The sequence below is a fragment of the Anarrhichthys ocellatus genome, unplaced genomic scaffold (assembly GCF_004355925.1).
Source record: "Anarrhichthys ocellatus isolate YVR2014 unplaced genomic scaffold, GSC_Weel_1.0 scaffold19, whole genome shotgun sequence".
Classification (NCBI taxonomy): Eukaryota; Metazoa; Chordata; class Actinopteri; order Perciformes; family Anarhichadidae; genus Anarrhichthys; species Anarrhichthys ocellatus.
In genome coordinates, this window is record NW_022280049.1 from 4,534,560 (window position 1) to 4,548,135 (window position 13,576).

Here is a 13,576-nt window from a genome sequence, read left to right on the forward strand (position 1 = left end):
TGTGTGTGTGTGTGTGTGTGTGTGTGTGTGTGTGTGTGTGTGTGTGTTTGTGATTGTAAGCACAACCCACTTGATGCCGTAAGGATGTGGTTTACCGAGTGCAGCAACTTTATGCCGGAAGCTCCACGGCTTCTATCGAGTTGTCATCCACAATTTATTTTTTCCCCGTCACTGCGAGGTACTCAATCTCTCTCCGTAAGACAAAAGCCTCCAGTGTTTTTCTGAGCGTTATTCATAGCTGTCACCATGTTCCCTAGGGTGATTTTAAAGGGAACTTTGATAAAAAAATCTCAACAAAAGAAGAGAACATCACCATGCAACTACAAAGAGAGGTTTTTTGTATTGGACACCCAAGACCTGAAGTACTCTGAACGCCGCCCAGGAGTAAGTATATACTTAATACTCTATATTTTGATTTGAAATGATGCAATCTGGAGGCTGAGTCTGCAAACCTGGCCTCAGTGGAAACACTATGATTTGAATGACATCCACATATAGCAGATATAAAGTTCAGATCATGTTCTTCCAGAGAAAGCCCTTGCTGAAAGGTTGCATCGAGCTGTCCAGAATCAAATGTGTGGAGATTGTGTGTAGCGATCTTCCCATACCATGCAACTACAAGTACCCTTTTCAGGTGAGGTTATACACAATAATGAAATATAGTGTTACATACAGTAAGTCTAATGTATGATTCAGCATGTATTATAAGTGTGACATAACACAAGAACAAAAGCATTTTAAATACAAATGTCTCTTCAGGTTTTTCACAACAACTACTACCTCCACATCTTCGCCCCGGACAATGATTGCCGTCAGAGATGGGTCAGAGCTCTGAAAGAGGGTGAGCAATTCTACCACATCGTATGCACAAACAATGGTGGTGCAACAAATTATTGTAAAAACCCTTTTATTGTAATTCATGAGCTCGATATTTCAAACTATATTTCATTCATTATGCCTGATGTAGAGACGAAGCACAACAATTTGGTCACTAAATACCACCCAAACTTCTGGATGGAAGGAAAATGGAGATGCTGCCAACAAACAGAGAAACTGGCGACAGGCTGTCATGTGTATGACCCAGTGGGTTATGGTTTGTAATATTTCTTCTCTTCTCCTTGTTTTATATACTGTATATATTTACATCAAGGTCACAAGTCTAATTTGTGTATTCGATTTAGTGTGACATCATTCATATGGAGAAAAAAACACTCACGTAGATAACGTAAAGTCATGTTTTTCTAACATGTGCTTAAGGCAAATCTTTATCTGCATTTAATAGTGTCACATAACCAAGCAAGCTGGAAAATCCAGTGTGAAATTACAATTTTGTACATTGTGGCTGTAACCAAATCATTCACTAATTGCATGTTTCTCATTCCACAGCTTCTAAAAAACCACTTCCTCAACTCCCTGATCCAGAGGTAACACTTTCAAAAGCATATATAATGTGCTGTTGAAATATCATTGTTGTGTTAGTCAATACTGTTCAAATTGCAGGGTGGAGACAAAAATACATTTTTTTTGAGATTATCATTCTGTTGCTGGTACTGTATACACGTTTGGTTTGGCCACACATGATTTCACAGCTCGGTTTGTTGTGTCTTTGCTCATCTCCTGCGATTGCTGTGCCTCCTCTAGAGCTGATGATTTCATGGGTGCTGTACGACATAATATGCTCATTGTTCAATCTAACATGACCCAAATAGCTTTGTGATTTAGCTTGTTAAGTTTAAGTAACTTTCTTTGGGGTGTTTACATCCGTTTTGTGTTTTGTCTGCTCCGTGCGGTGAAGCATTTTTTTGTGTTTTTAAAAGTGTTGCACACAGCATATATCGCCAAAACAGAAGAGTTTGATGGAATTCATACAGCAGAATAACATCCCTTATAGATTTTAGATTATTAGATGCCGTTTTCTTTTTCGCTGTCTCTGCCAGATGGGACTGCATGATGAAGAACAGAGCGTGGTCATCGCCCTGCAGGACTACAAACCGCTCAAAAACGACGACTTGCCCCTTCAGAAAGACCAGGAGTACACCCTGATCAACAGCTGCCACTGTGACTGGTGGGCCGTACAGGACGACAAGGGGTGAGGCGCATGAAGATCCCAGACTTCGTAACAACTTACACTGAAAATAATAGCACCTTTATAGGATGGATGATATGCGTATGAGTATACTGCTAATGTATGTTTTTCCATGACCCCTTATCAGAAACACAGGCTTTGTACCCAGTAGGTACATAGCTGAAAAATCTGGCAACAACTTTCAGAGATTTGAGTGAGTGCTTCTCACCATTAACATGTGGAAATTTGCAAATCTGTTTTGCCCTTTATACAATTAACTTATTTGTGGTTGATTTGTCTTCTCACAGATGGTACAACAAAAACATAACCAGAGGGGCTGCAGAGGATTTGTTAATGAAACAGGTAAAGGCAACGTCAGTGTTTAAGGATCCAGTGATTATTCGACAGAAAACATGCTCCTCATAATAATTTTGATGACAATTAGCAGGATGTTGCCCCCGTGCGATGCAGTGCACTTTGCTGTGACTGTGCAACCTACGGCAGTCTCGCATTTGCAAAGTGAATGCAAATGCACCTGCGCAAAAACACGAAAAAATTGTTTCACAACCACAGTGTTTCCTCCCATGTTGAATTTCCTGCTGTGAAGTGTTTTTTGCTCGGTTTTTGCAAGCGGGAGGTAGAACAGCTATCCATCATCTGTCACTCAAAATGATTGCTAGGACAGCCCTGGTATCAGCTGCATATCCAACCAACAATCAAAAGACACGTCTAACATGACAAATGTTTTGCTTCATCATGATAATATTATGTGGTTTTATACTTTTAGGGAAAAGAAGGCGCCTTCATGGTGCGTGACTCGAGACAGGCAGGAGTCTACACAGTGTCAGTCTTCACCAAATCACCGGGGTAATCTTACGTCCTTGTTATGTATTTACTTGGTTTATTAATGACATATGATAAGTAGATAGTATGGTGCTAAACATAAATACATCTGATATACTTGATGACATGTTTATTGTTTATTTGGACCCCCATTAGTTGGTACCAGGGTCCATTTAAGAACAGCCATACATACACATTCTTTCACATTCATGCATACAGAGATACACTTACATCACCAACCTTGCCCCTCCTATCCAATTTAAAACTGTCTAAATATTTACACAATAAAACCATGTGTATTGCTCCAGAATAACTAGGTTGACGCGCCTGCTGGAGCCTATGTTTAGAAGGAACGCGACTTGAAATCAATGACATTCTTCTCATCTCATGTGCTGCTGATTGTTATTTACTGTGAACATTTCCCACTTAAAATGCTCCCTTTTCACGTGTGATTCGTTGCATAAAAAGCATCTCTTTGCTACTTTTAGGTCCAATGGGGAGAAGAATCCAAGAGTGAAACATTATCAAATTAAACTGACAGAAACTGGTGAGGCCAGGTTCTACCTGGCAGAGAAGTACCTGTTCAGCACCATTCCTGAGCTCATTCATTACCATCAACACAATGCTGCCGGTAAGTGGTCTTACTGCATGTCGCTGTGTGAACACACACCCACACACAAACATGTACTGGTTGCCAAAAGGAAGTTCAGCTGATTAAACAGTTGAACATTGTAACAAAGGGTTATTGTTATTTATTAAAAATGATAATATATTGATGTGTCATCTGTGCGGCAGGCCTGATAACTCGTTTGCGACACCCAGTACCTCAAGATGGAGGCTGCTCTCAGGACATCGCTGATCCCGCAGAAGGTTAGATGATGTGCTGGTTGAACTGGAGCAGGAAAACAATCAAAACTTGATGATTTTATTCTGACCTCTAGTGGTTCTCACGGAGGCATGCTCACCCAGGGTGCGTTCAGCACTCCCTGACAATTATCTGACCTGTTTGGTGTTGTGCAAGGAACCCGAAACCTTCATAATTATTTGATCGTCATCGATTAAACTGATGTTACCCTTAATCTCAACACAAGATTATCCGTGTTTGCTTCTCAACAGATCAGTGGGAAGTGGACCCTGAGGAGCTGACCTTGGGTCAGGAGTTAGGCAGCGGCCAGTTTGGTCTCGTGCTGGAAGGGAGGTGGAGGGACAAGAAGGTGGCCGTGAAGACGATAAGAGAAGAGTGCATGTCAGAAGAGGAATTCAAAGAAGAGGCGAGAGTCATGATGTAAGTGCGATTAGTGAAGTTGCCTCGTGTCGGTCCGGGAAAAAACGAACCACTCTGCTTATGTGTGTGTCTGCGCGCGTTTTTTGCCAGGAGACTGTCCCATTGTAAGCTGGTTCAGCTCTACGCCGTGCGCACCCAGTGTTCCCCCATGTGTATGGTGTTTGAGTTCATGGACAACGGCTGCCTGTCAGACTACCTGCGAGCCAGGAAAGGGCGTTTGTCTCAGGAAACGATGTTGGGGATGTGTCTGGATGCCAGTGAGGGGATGGCTTACCTGGAGACCTCCAACTTCATCCACAGAGACCTGGTAAACCAACAGATCAGAACTTTTGTACGATAAACTTATGGATCTCCACTCCGTTATAATAGTGTATCCTTCCTCTGTTTCTCTGTCTTCTGCAGGCTGCCAGGAACTGTCTAGTTTCAAAGAACAATGAGGTGAAGGTGTCTGACTTCGGTATGACCAGGTACGCCCCTCACTGAATCTCTGAAATGTCCACCATGTTGTGTGGAACTTTTTAATCACACCTTTATTATGTTTGTATAGCTCAAAGTCAGCAAATGATGTCTCTGTATACCATAGGTTTGTGCTTGATGATCAGTACACGAGCTCCCAGTGCTCCAAGTTTCCCGTCAAGTGGTCGTCGCCAGAGATCATCAAGTACTGCAAGTTCAGCAGCAAGTCCGACGTCTGGTCATTCGGTGTGTTCATCCGTCTATCTCTGGGCCTTTCACTTATTTTGTGCGTTTGAGTGTCAGACTTGTTGTCTTTGTAGTCATACAACATCCCTCCTTTGACTTTTTTTTAATCATTTATATATTTTGAGAATGCACGTGTATCGCTCACAGGAAAACAGCAGGTTTTGTTGGCTGGTTGACTACACATCAAAATCCTTTGTCTGTCCATGATAGCATATCGACTCTGGTGGAAACTTGAAGCTAAACGAGACCGCAATGATTTGGAACCACTTTAAGAGGCAAACGAAATGATTGTAATTTCTGAAGAAAAGACAGCTTTTTTCATTTAATATATTTCATAGGTTTATGTCCTTGTGCATGTCTGCACATGTGCCAAAGACCATAAGTATTGGTAGCTCTTGTCATGGAGCAATGCCAACTTGTGGATATGCAGTGATCTCCAAGAAGTTAATAGTATTGGGACCATCGCCAAAACAGGAGTTTAAACTGGCAAGTGTGGTAAAAATAAATAGGTTTAATTACAACTTCTACTAATTAATTATTAAAATAATCCGTCTGAGTAATAAATATTAGACTGGACAAAAATAACAATGTGTTTTAAGAGATGGTATCTCCTTTTTTATATGAAGTCTGTGGACAATGCAAGACTGTATGTAGCTAAAAAGTGCTGCTGAATTGATGAGCACATGGCTCTATAGGCAGTCTATAATTAAGTCAACAGTCAGTCCTCTTACTTTGGATGAGGCTTGTCATAATCATTCCAAATAGTGTACGCAAAAGAGCTGACATGGAACGACCACAAAGATGCAAATGGTAAACCAGACACACAAGAACTGTTTTTGGTAGAACTGAAGGTGTGTTTATTCTGTAACAATCGGAGTCTTCCTGTTCTCCCCTGCTCAGGTGTGCTCATGTGGGAGGTGTACAACGAAGGCCGTCTTCCTTATGAGAACCGCTCTAATGGTGAAGTTGTGGAGTCCCTGAACAAAGGCCTGAGGCTCCTGAAGCCACGCTTGGCCCCAGACGCCATCCACCTGCTCATGGAGTGGTGCTGGAAGGAGGTGGGCACGATAAATGATTCCTGGTAGAGGAACTGCTGACATTTTTTAAAAAAAAAGACACACAATGTGCAAAACGACTTGCAATAACGCTTTTGTCTTCATATTCTCATTCTCAGAAACCAGAAGATCGTCCATCCTTTACTCTCCTCCTACATGAGTTGGCCTCCCTCTCAGACCTGTGAAGACAAGATCTGAGGTTGAAAACTATGAAAACAGCTATTTATTTTATTTGTTGATGTATTACCGATTGCTCGTCAAATGTCAGTGACATTGTCTTGGTTAAGATGATTACAAAACACAAGATAGTTTAAAATTCCTTGATTTTGCACTTTATCTGTTTCCTACTGTATCTCTGTATACAGTATATTCCTGAGAAGGCTCACACAGCCCGTTCACACAGCTACTGCTGCTTACTGCATGTTTATATTAAAGTTTCAAATATTCTACAAGGCTTCTATACATTAAACAGGTGAGGTGGTCAACGGGTGAAACCATTGATAATTAAATGGATCCATTGTTGTACCTGTTTTTTTTTTCTCACATACGTTTTCTGCATATTTTCAGCAGTACACAATAATGAAACTCTTCAAACCGCTGCACAATACAATCCTCTTCCGTGCTATTCAAGTGAACACGTAGCAACAAAACAGGTGAATGATCAATCTCCCCCTGTCAGTCCACCGAGCCAGGCGTTGTGCTCTGCAGGTGTAGTGGCCAAAGATGGAACTACCACGTTATGATCTCTGGCCCAGAAAGACCTACACACAATATCTGCATAAGGTGGATTTTAACATCTACTACAACAGAAACAAATATTTTGAAGAAAATTCCCTGATCATCATGCATATCTAAAAGACTATTTCATCCTATAGAACCTATTTTAATGTGGGCAAGCTGTTAGGAAAGTGTAGCCATAGAAAGATAAGAAGCACATGGCTTATGAGCACAGATGTATTAATAGGAAGATGTATTCATGCATTGGATGAGCACCTTTAATTTCACTGAGTTCATCCATGCAGCCAACCATTAACTCAATAAACCAATCTGCCAGTCATCTAGCCAGTCACTGAACCAACAAACATCATAACAACATAATAATGATAATAATTGAATATGTGGGTTAGCCTATATAGCGCATGTACAATATACATAGAAGATACGTTAATCATGCCCTCTGGTAAGTTCTATACGCATTTGAAATGATCAAATGTTATTTTTTTTTTCAAAGAAATATAAGCACAAGCTAAACACAATTATAGCTGTATGATTTATTAGGAATAAAATAACAAGTGGGGCAATATGGACCCAATAACATCTTGCCACCAGGGGTCTGAGAGTACTTTTTAGTTTTGTCCAGTATCATCACTTTATGTAGTCAATAAAACAACATTTATATACACTATATGGCAGTAATATATTAAGAGTGTATTTATGTTTTATTTTCCTTTCCCAACTCAAATGAATAGAATCAACATGTCGGTGTGTGTGTGTGTGTGTGTGTGGGGGGGGCTCGCCATCATCTATCACTCCGCTGTGACTGTCCCTTTAAGAAAATGCACTTGCAGCCATTTTCTGCTCTTTGTGTGGGGTGGATTAGCTCTCTGGGTTGGAGCGGGGCGAAACTAGAGCATCAATCGGCACAGAAGAAGAAGAGAAGAAAAAAAAGAAGAAAAAAAGAAACATTGGCTCACGGTCGCACACCGCGACACCGTCCGCCCGTCTCTGGATCTCGCCGGACGGACATGCAATTTACAGGTATGTGGCAAATGTAGCGATGGATGGAGCCGCAGCGCTAGAGATGAACGGGGCTGGTGATGTGCGCTCGGTAGTGATGATGGCTGGAGACACTACAGGGCTGGGTTTTTTTTCTTTTTCTTTACTCCCTTCCTCGCACCGTGCATCCTTCCCGTTACTTATCTGTCCGTGCACAAACACGATATTCAGCCCGATCGCTGTTAAATCGCCGCCGCTTGACCCGGATTGAACGTCCCCCGTGTTTTTTTCTCTCCCCTCCGCGGATTATTCTGACACATGAATGGGATCCCCGTTAGCTAACGTCGGCACCGTAGCTCACACTGAGATGGGTGGGGTGAGGAGAGCTCTTTTTTCACTGTGTAGCAAGTGCGCTGATGAAAGATGGATCAGGGGAAAAGCGGCGATTGTATGAGCTGATAACGGCGTTGGATTTTTTTGTTATTATCTCCGCACAGAGGGACGAGATGCCCGCTATGATAAGGAGAGAGAGGAGTGGATCTGATGCTTCAGCCGGCTCGATTTCACAACACCGCTTTCACTCCCTTTCATCATGTATCGCCCTTTTTCTCTCTCTCTCCCCCCCCCGTATCGCCTCCCCTTGACCCATCGGCCAGCAGGGTACACACACACACACGCACACACACACATACACCATGTCAATGCATCGGAGACGTTTTCACAGCCATCATGGCAGGCAGGCCTGTGCACAAATGACAGGTTCACCTACTTCCGTTTCTCTCTCTCACACACACACACACACACACACACACACACACACACACACACATACACACATGTGTAAGCTGTCCTGCTGCCATCTAATGAATGCAGCACTCCGTTTCGATCCCGTGATTATCACCATCTATATCCACCCAGTGGACGTTGAGTAGGAACATGAACGTGCTGCTGCTGTTGCAGACTCGCTGAGTTGTAAATCTGTATGCCAGCCCCCCCTCGCCAACACGCAGTGATGTAATGACTCGCTGTGGATGCTTTGCTGCTGCTGATACTGATCCATAGTACATGAAATCCCCAGTATTAATTGCAGTCATGTCTTATTGTATAGTCCAAAAACCACAAGAGCATCGGAGGAGAGACAGACGTGCAATAGATGTGGTGTGTATGTTGTAGATGCTGAGATGATTGGTGGCTCGTGCCTTTCGGTCTTCAAGGTTCCCCCCTTCTTTGTTAATGATAAATGGATTCATTGATTAGTCGATCAGCAGGAAATGATTTATCGTAAATCCAGCAAACGTGCCCAAGTAATTCACTAGCTCCAGGTTCCCGAATGTGAGTATTTCCCCCTTTTTCTGTTTGTATGTGATTGTAAATAGAAGGTCTTTGGGTTTTGGACTGCTGGTCGGACAAAGCTCAAGACGTTTGGAGACTTCGTCTTGAGCTCTGAGATGGACGTTTTGTGTCAATCGATAATGAAAATAACCATTAGTTTCAGCCCTATGATTTGACTATTGGAATTTGTCATAATAGCCCTGTGTTTATTTACCGTATCATATTACGACCATCAATGTATTTATCACCTCATGAGCAGCCGTTAGCAGCTGAGGATGCTGCTGCTTCTGTTTTCAGTTGAGCAAGTTGAGAGACAAAGACAGAAAGACAAAGGCCTGGAGACGTAAATAACCGACCAACCAAGAAAGAAAAGAGAAGTAGAGGAGACAGATATGATGAACAGAAACCATTTGTCTGTCCCTAATCACAAGTTTCCGTATGATCCTGCGCGCTGTCATATTTACCACAAATCTACAGAAAAAGGTTCTTGTTTTCCCGTCCTCCCTGTCTGTCAAGCTCGGTCACGTGAGCCAGGCTTGTGTTTTGTTTTTCCTTCTCCCCCCTCAATGCATATTTGTGTGTGATGTTCATTGTTGTTTGGTTCTAAAAGTAGAGCGTGACATCATGGGGGTCATGAGACGACAGCAAAATGACAATCGGCCCGTCGAATGCCGCAGCCAGCCATCCAGCGTCGTGCACAGGACGGGGACGCACTGTGGACCGCACAGATGCTGCTGGAACACACACATGTGACCAGTGTTTACAGTGTGTGTGATCATGTGTGAGCGCTTGTCCAAAAGATTTCCTTCCCCGCCCATCGGGTCTCATCTTATTGTGAGGATGAATATATATATATATATATATATATATATATATATATTACAGAACTAGCCTTTAGGGGGAGATCCCTGTGAGTGGTGTGACCCTGGAGTTGACACACTTTCTCTCCCTCCGTCTTTCTCTCAGACAAGATGTATTACACACACACACACACACGCCTCGCAGCACATACCAGTCCAACTTTTTCCTTCTACACAACGCTGCTCTTTACTCTGCCTCATTGCCCATTCTTCTTTTTAGGTGTAATATTTTGAGCACTTCCTCAAAGCCCCCGTGATGCTCATGGTTTAGTGCTGTCATGGGATCTCACCCGAGCTCGTCATGTATAGTAGCTTTAGCTGAGATGCCAGATTAGCCTGGAGGGCATTTTTTTTTGCTGTGCATGCATACTGTATTATGGGATGTTCAAGTGCTATTGTATGGGAACTCTGGAAAAAGAGACATTTGTGGTGTGTGTGGCCTCGCTTGGCCGTTCCGGTGTGAAACAGGCCCGCGGCTCGGTTACTAAGTGTCCAGAAGGGAATGAAGGGGCCCTTTGCTTTGTGAAGATGCACACGCACGCACACACACACACACACACGCCAACTGTCGAACAGAGATGGGTACAGGGTGGGAAAGTTTATTCAGCCAACCCAGGCTTCAGTCCCCGTCTGTATTCCCAAGCACAGATGGGAGTTCAGTAGCACTGAGCGTGTGTGTCGGCCTCACAGAACCCCTTGTAGCGAGCTGCTTGTTTCATTTTCTATAAGCTGAACGGTTAAAAATAACCAGCGGGGTCTTCTTAAAGCATCTCGGAGGGTGTGCGAATCCAGGTTGTAATGTCACTGCGGTGGACGAATACAGGAAACAGTGTTTTAAAAAAGACATAACAACATAGATTTGACGTAAGAATCCAGTAAGCCTCTGAATTTGTTAATCGTATTACCATCTATATGCGACCGGTCTTTTCTGTGCCTAGAGACGGAAGTGACGCTCGCTGAAGTATCATTAGAAGTTCGATGACTCAGCCGTCTGTATGAATTTTGGCCTTCGAGACCGGTGGTTCACCTCATGCAAATATAACCTCCGTGTTCAGTTAACTGTGACGGTCTGATGTGACAGGAAACTCCACCCGACTCCTCATCGCCCTGTGTCGTCTGTGATCATGCCAATGTGTGTTTGTGTGTGTGTGTGTGTGGGCATGGTCAACAACAATGTGTCTCGGTGGACGTGTTAGGCAGGCGATGCACTTCCACGCTGGCTACGAGAACACTGTCATTGTGATGGCGATCAAATTGAGAGGAAAACAAATGGAGGCATAGTCTTTCGAAAGTGCGTAATGAATATTACTCTTCGGCTTTACATTTCGACTTTTTGTCAGCATGCAGCTGCTTTGACATTTTCACGTGTTGCCACTCGTGAGTGTGTGTAGAAGTATCACTGTGGTTCAGCTATCTGTTCATTTGTGTCTGACTTCCAGGAGAAGCAAAACAAGACAAAAAGTGTTTGCCTATATAAGACCCCGTAAAACTAACTTAAACAGTATGGAATCTGAAATGACTAATATCCACCTACAATTTTTACAACACTGCTGCGATCGCAAGCTCTTTGTCCACCTATGGCGAGGAGGAGAGAGACGGACACGTTTGCCTCTTTCCTCTTTTGGCCCCTGGCCCTCTCAGCTGTAGCCGAGCTCTCGCTCTCTCGCTCTCGCTCTCTCGCTCTCTCGCTCTCTCGCTCTCGCTCTCGCTCTCTCTCTCTCTCGCTCGCTGTGAATATTAAGCTGATTACCGGCCCTGTCAGCCCTGCCTGCCAGGTCAGACGTAAAACACACACTACCGAGAGGCACATGATATACACGGGTGGGCGCATGCATACACACTGCTTTCACCCACTGCATCGGCCGGGCTGGTGTTTTATAATGAAGAAGAGGAGGAGGAAGAGGGCACAGCAATGGCGGTACTGTTTTTACTGTGTTTAGCCATTTATTCCGAGGATGGAGGACGGTGATCATAGTAGCTGTGGATGTTGAAGCCGTGTGCACGCGGTGGTGCATGCACTTTCTGTGTTGGTATACAGCGTACCACCCTGTGATGATTTTCATTTATACAAGTACAAAATGTCAGCTGGCCTGACGCCTACTGCCTTTTGCATGGACTGCACATGTTGTGTTTGTCAAATGTCAGTCACCGACAGACTCTCTCTCAGATCAATGAGATTTCCAGGTCTTGGCATTTCAAGAATTATACGCTTTTGAAAAAAAACAGAAGAAGCCTCTAGTCAAATGAAGAGGTAGAAAAAAGGAGAGCGTGAGAGGCCTCCGAGCGAATGAGAGAGGATACAGGTGCACCACCGCACAGCCCCAACGGGGCTTCACAAGAGGAAGTGGAGTCTAGACACCTCGACAGAATATTTGTTGGCATTATCATTGCATCATCTGGCTATAGCTATACCTTTGCTACCGATTTGATTTTCAACCATTTTCCGGTTACTTTTAGCGAAAAATTTAGCCGATTATCTTAACAGGTTACGCCGGACTTTCATCTACTTCATCCATTCAGAACTGTCTCAACTGTTTCAACTCCTCCGCTCACTCGCTAATTAACTTTCATGCGTTCTTAGTTGGTACGTACAGTGTTTAGTTGTGCTGACTCAATATGTGGATACATTTATTCAACCTAATCACTCGTCTCCATTTCATCAAATAAACCACACGATCTGTCTACGTGTCCCCAAGCAGCCGCAGACTACAAGTAGTACAAGTACCCCTGTGTGCATGCTCGGTCCCATTTTGCATCTTCTGCGTCCTTATCTCATATTCTCTCTCTCTCTCTCTCTCTCTCTCTCTCTCTCTCTCTCTCTCTCTCAGACTCAGGTGTTGTGTGTGAGTGACGCCTTGTTACCATGACGACCCACGTGACCCTGGAGGATGCCCTGTCCAATGTGGACCTGCTGGAGGAGCTCCCCCTCCCGGACCAGCAGCCATGCATCGAGCCCCCTCCCTCCTCCATCATGTACCAGGTACACGCTCGCGCACACACACACACACGCCGCCGATGCCCGCCAGCGTCCCCTGGCGGTTCAGACGTTTCCAACGCACCCCCATTAACTGTTTCCTCCCTTCCTTCTACAGGCGAACTTTGACACCAACTTTGAAGACAGGAATGCGTTCGTGACCGGCATCGCCCGTTACATAGAGCAAGCTACTGTCCACTCCAGCATGGTGAGAAACGTGCTCCAGTTTAAAAAAACAAACAAAACAATGTCATGACATTGTTTTGTTTTCTTCACATCTGATTGGTTGAATCAATATTTGTTTGTCTGTCTTGAATAGTTGCTGTTCCCCTTTCAGTGAACACTACACCGACTGTGGGAAGCAGCCTCACTTCCTTAAAGCGAGCCTTGTTGTTTGTGAATTGATTATCATTTGGCTCTTTTGTTAGGGTTTGGCGAGGCCCGTGGCAGGACACACACACGCACACACACACGCACACTCATACACACACACCTCCCCTTACACACTGGTGGATCAGGCAGCCAATGGACCAGTAAAACTTTTTTTCCCCTGGTGGTGAATGAATGGAGAGTGTGATTTGACTGGCAAAGAGGGGAAGTAGCGCTTTATTTAACCTTATTTAATCAGGAAGCTCTATTGAGGAGGTTGAAGCCGGTGTGTTTGAGGTCGCTCCTCTCTTCAGCCGAAGTAATTGAGAAATCTGTCTCACCTACTTCTGAATGAGAAGGAATGTCCCCCCCCCC

The 13,576-nt window shown here is 43.9% G+C and overlaps 2 protein-coding genes across 4 annotated transcripts in view; both read left to right on the plus strand.

The window, feature by feature from the left end:
- itk (IL2 inducible T cell kinase) overlaps positions 1-7,524 on the plus strand; it is a 10,891-nt gene extending 3,367 nt beyond the window's left edge. The window contains exons 2-18 of one of the 2 annotated variants that reach the window (XM_031857688.1): positions 258-384; positions 530-634; positions 760-841; positions 968-1,093; positions 1,387-1,424; positions 1,938-2,089; positions 2,214-2,279; positions 2,374-2,428; positions 2,853-2,932; positions 3,397-3,539; positions 3,704-3,778; positions 4,025-4,193; positions 4,284-4,500; positions 4,596-4,660; positions 4,777-4,895; positions 5,796-5,953; positions 6,070-7,524. In XM_031857688.1, the coding sequence (XP_031713548.1) occupies positions 258-384; positions 530-634; positions 760-841; positions 968-1,093; positions 1,387-1,424; positions 1,938-2,089; positions 2,214-2,279; positions 2,374-2,428; positions 2,853-2,932; positions 3,397-3,539; positions 3,704-3,778; positions 4,025-4,193; positions 4,284-4,500; positions 4,596-4,660; positions 4,777-4,895; positions 5,796-5,953; positions 6,070-6,135 (1,843 nt within the window). In that variant the 3' untranslated portion in view covers positions 6,136-7,524. Of the gene's footprint in view, positions 1-55; positions 385-529; positions 635-759; positions 842-967; positions 1,094-1,386; positions 1,425-1,937; positions 2,090-2,213; positions 2,280-2,373; positions 2,429-2,852; positions 2,933-3,396; positions 3,540-3,703; positions 3,779-4,024; positions 4,194-4,283; positions 4,501-4,595; positions 4,661-4,776; positions 4,896-5,795; positions 5,954-6,069 lie in introns of those variants that run through there. The other variant, XM_031857691.1, reaches the window with a different exon arrangement.
- Positions 7,525-7,526: 2 nt separating this feature from the next.
- The window catches only part of cyfip2 (cytoplasmic FMR1 interacting protein 2), a 19,889-nt gene continuing 13,839 nt past the window's right edge, over positions 7,527-13,576 (plus strand). The window contains exons 1-3 of one of the 2 annotated variants that reach the window (XM_031857686.1): positions 7,527-7,708; positions 12,687-12,838; positions 12,951-13,040. In XM_031857686.1, coding sequence (XP_031713546.1) covers positions 12,722-12,838; positions 12,951-13,040 — 207 coding nt within the window. In that variant the 5' untranslated portion in view covers positions 7,527-7,708; positions 12,687-12,721. The remainder of the gene's footprint in view (positions 7,709-12,686; positions 12,839-12,950; positions 13,041-13,576) is intronic. The other variant, XM_031857687.1, reaches the window with a different exon arrangement.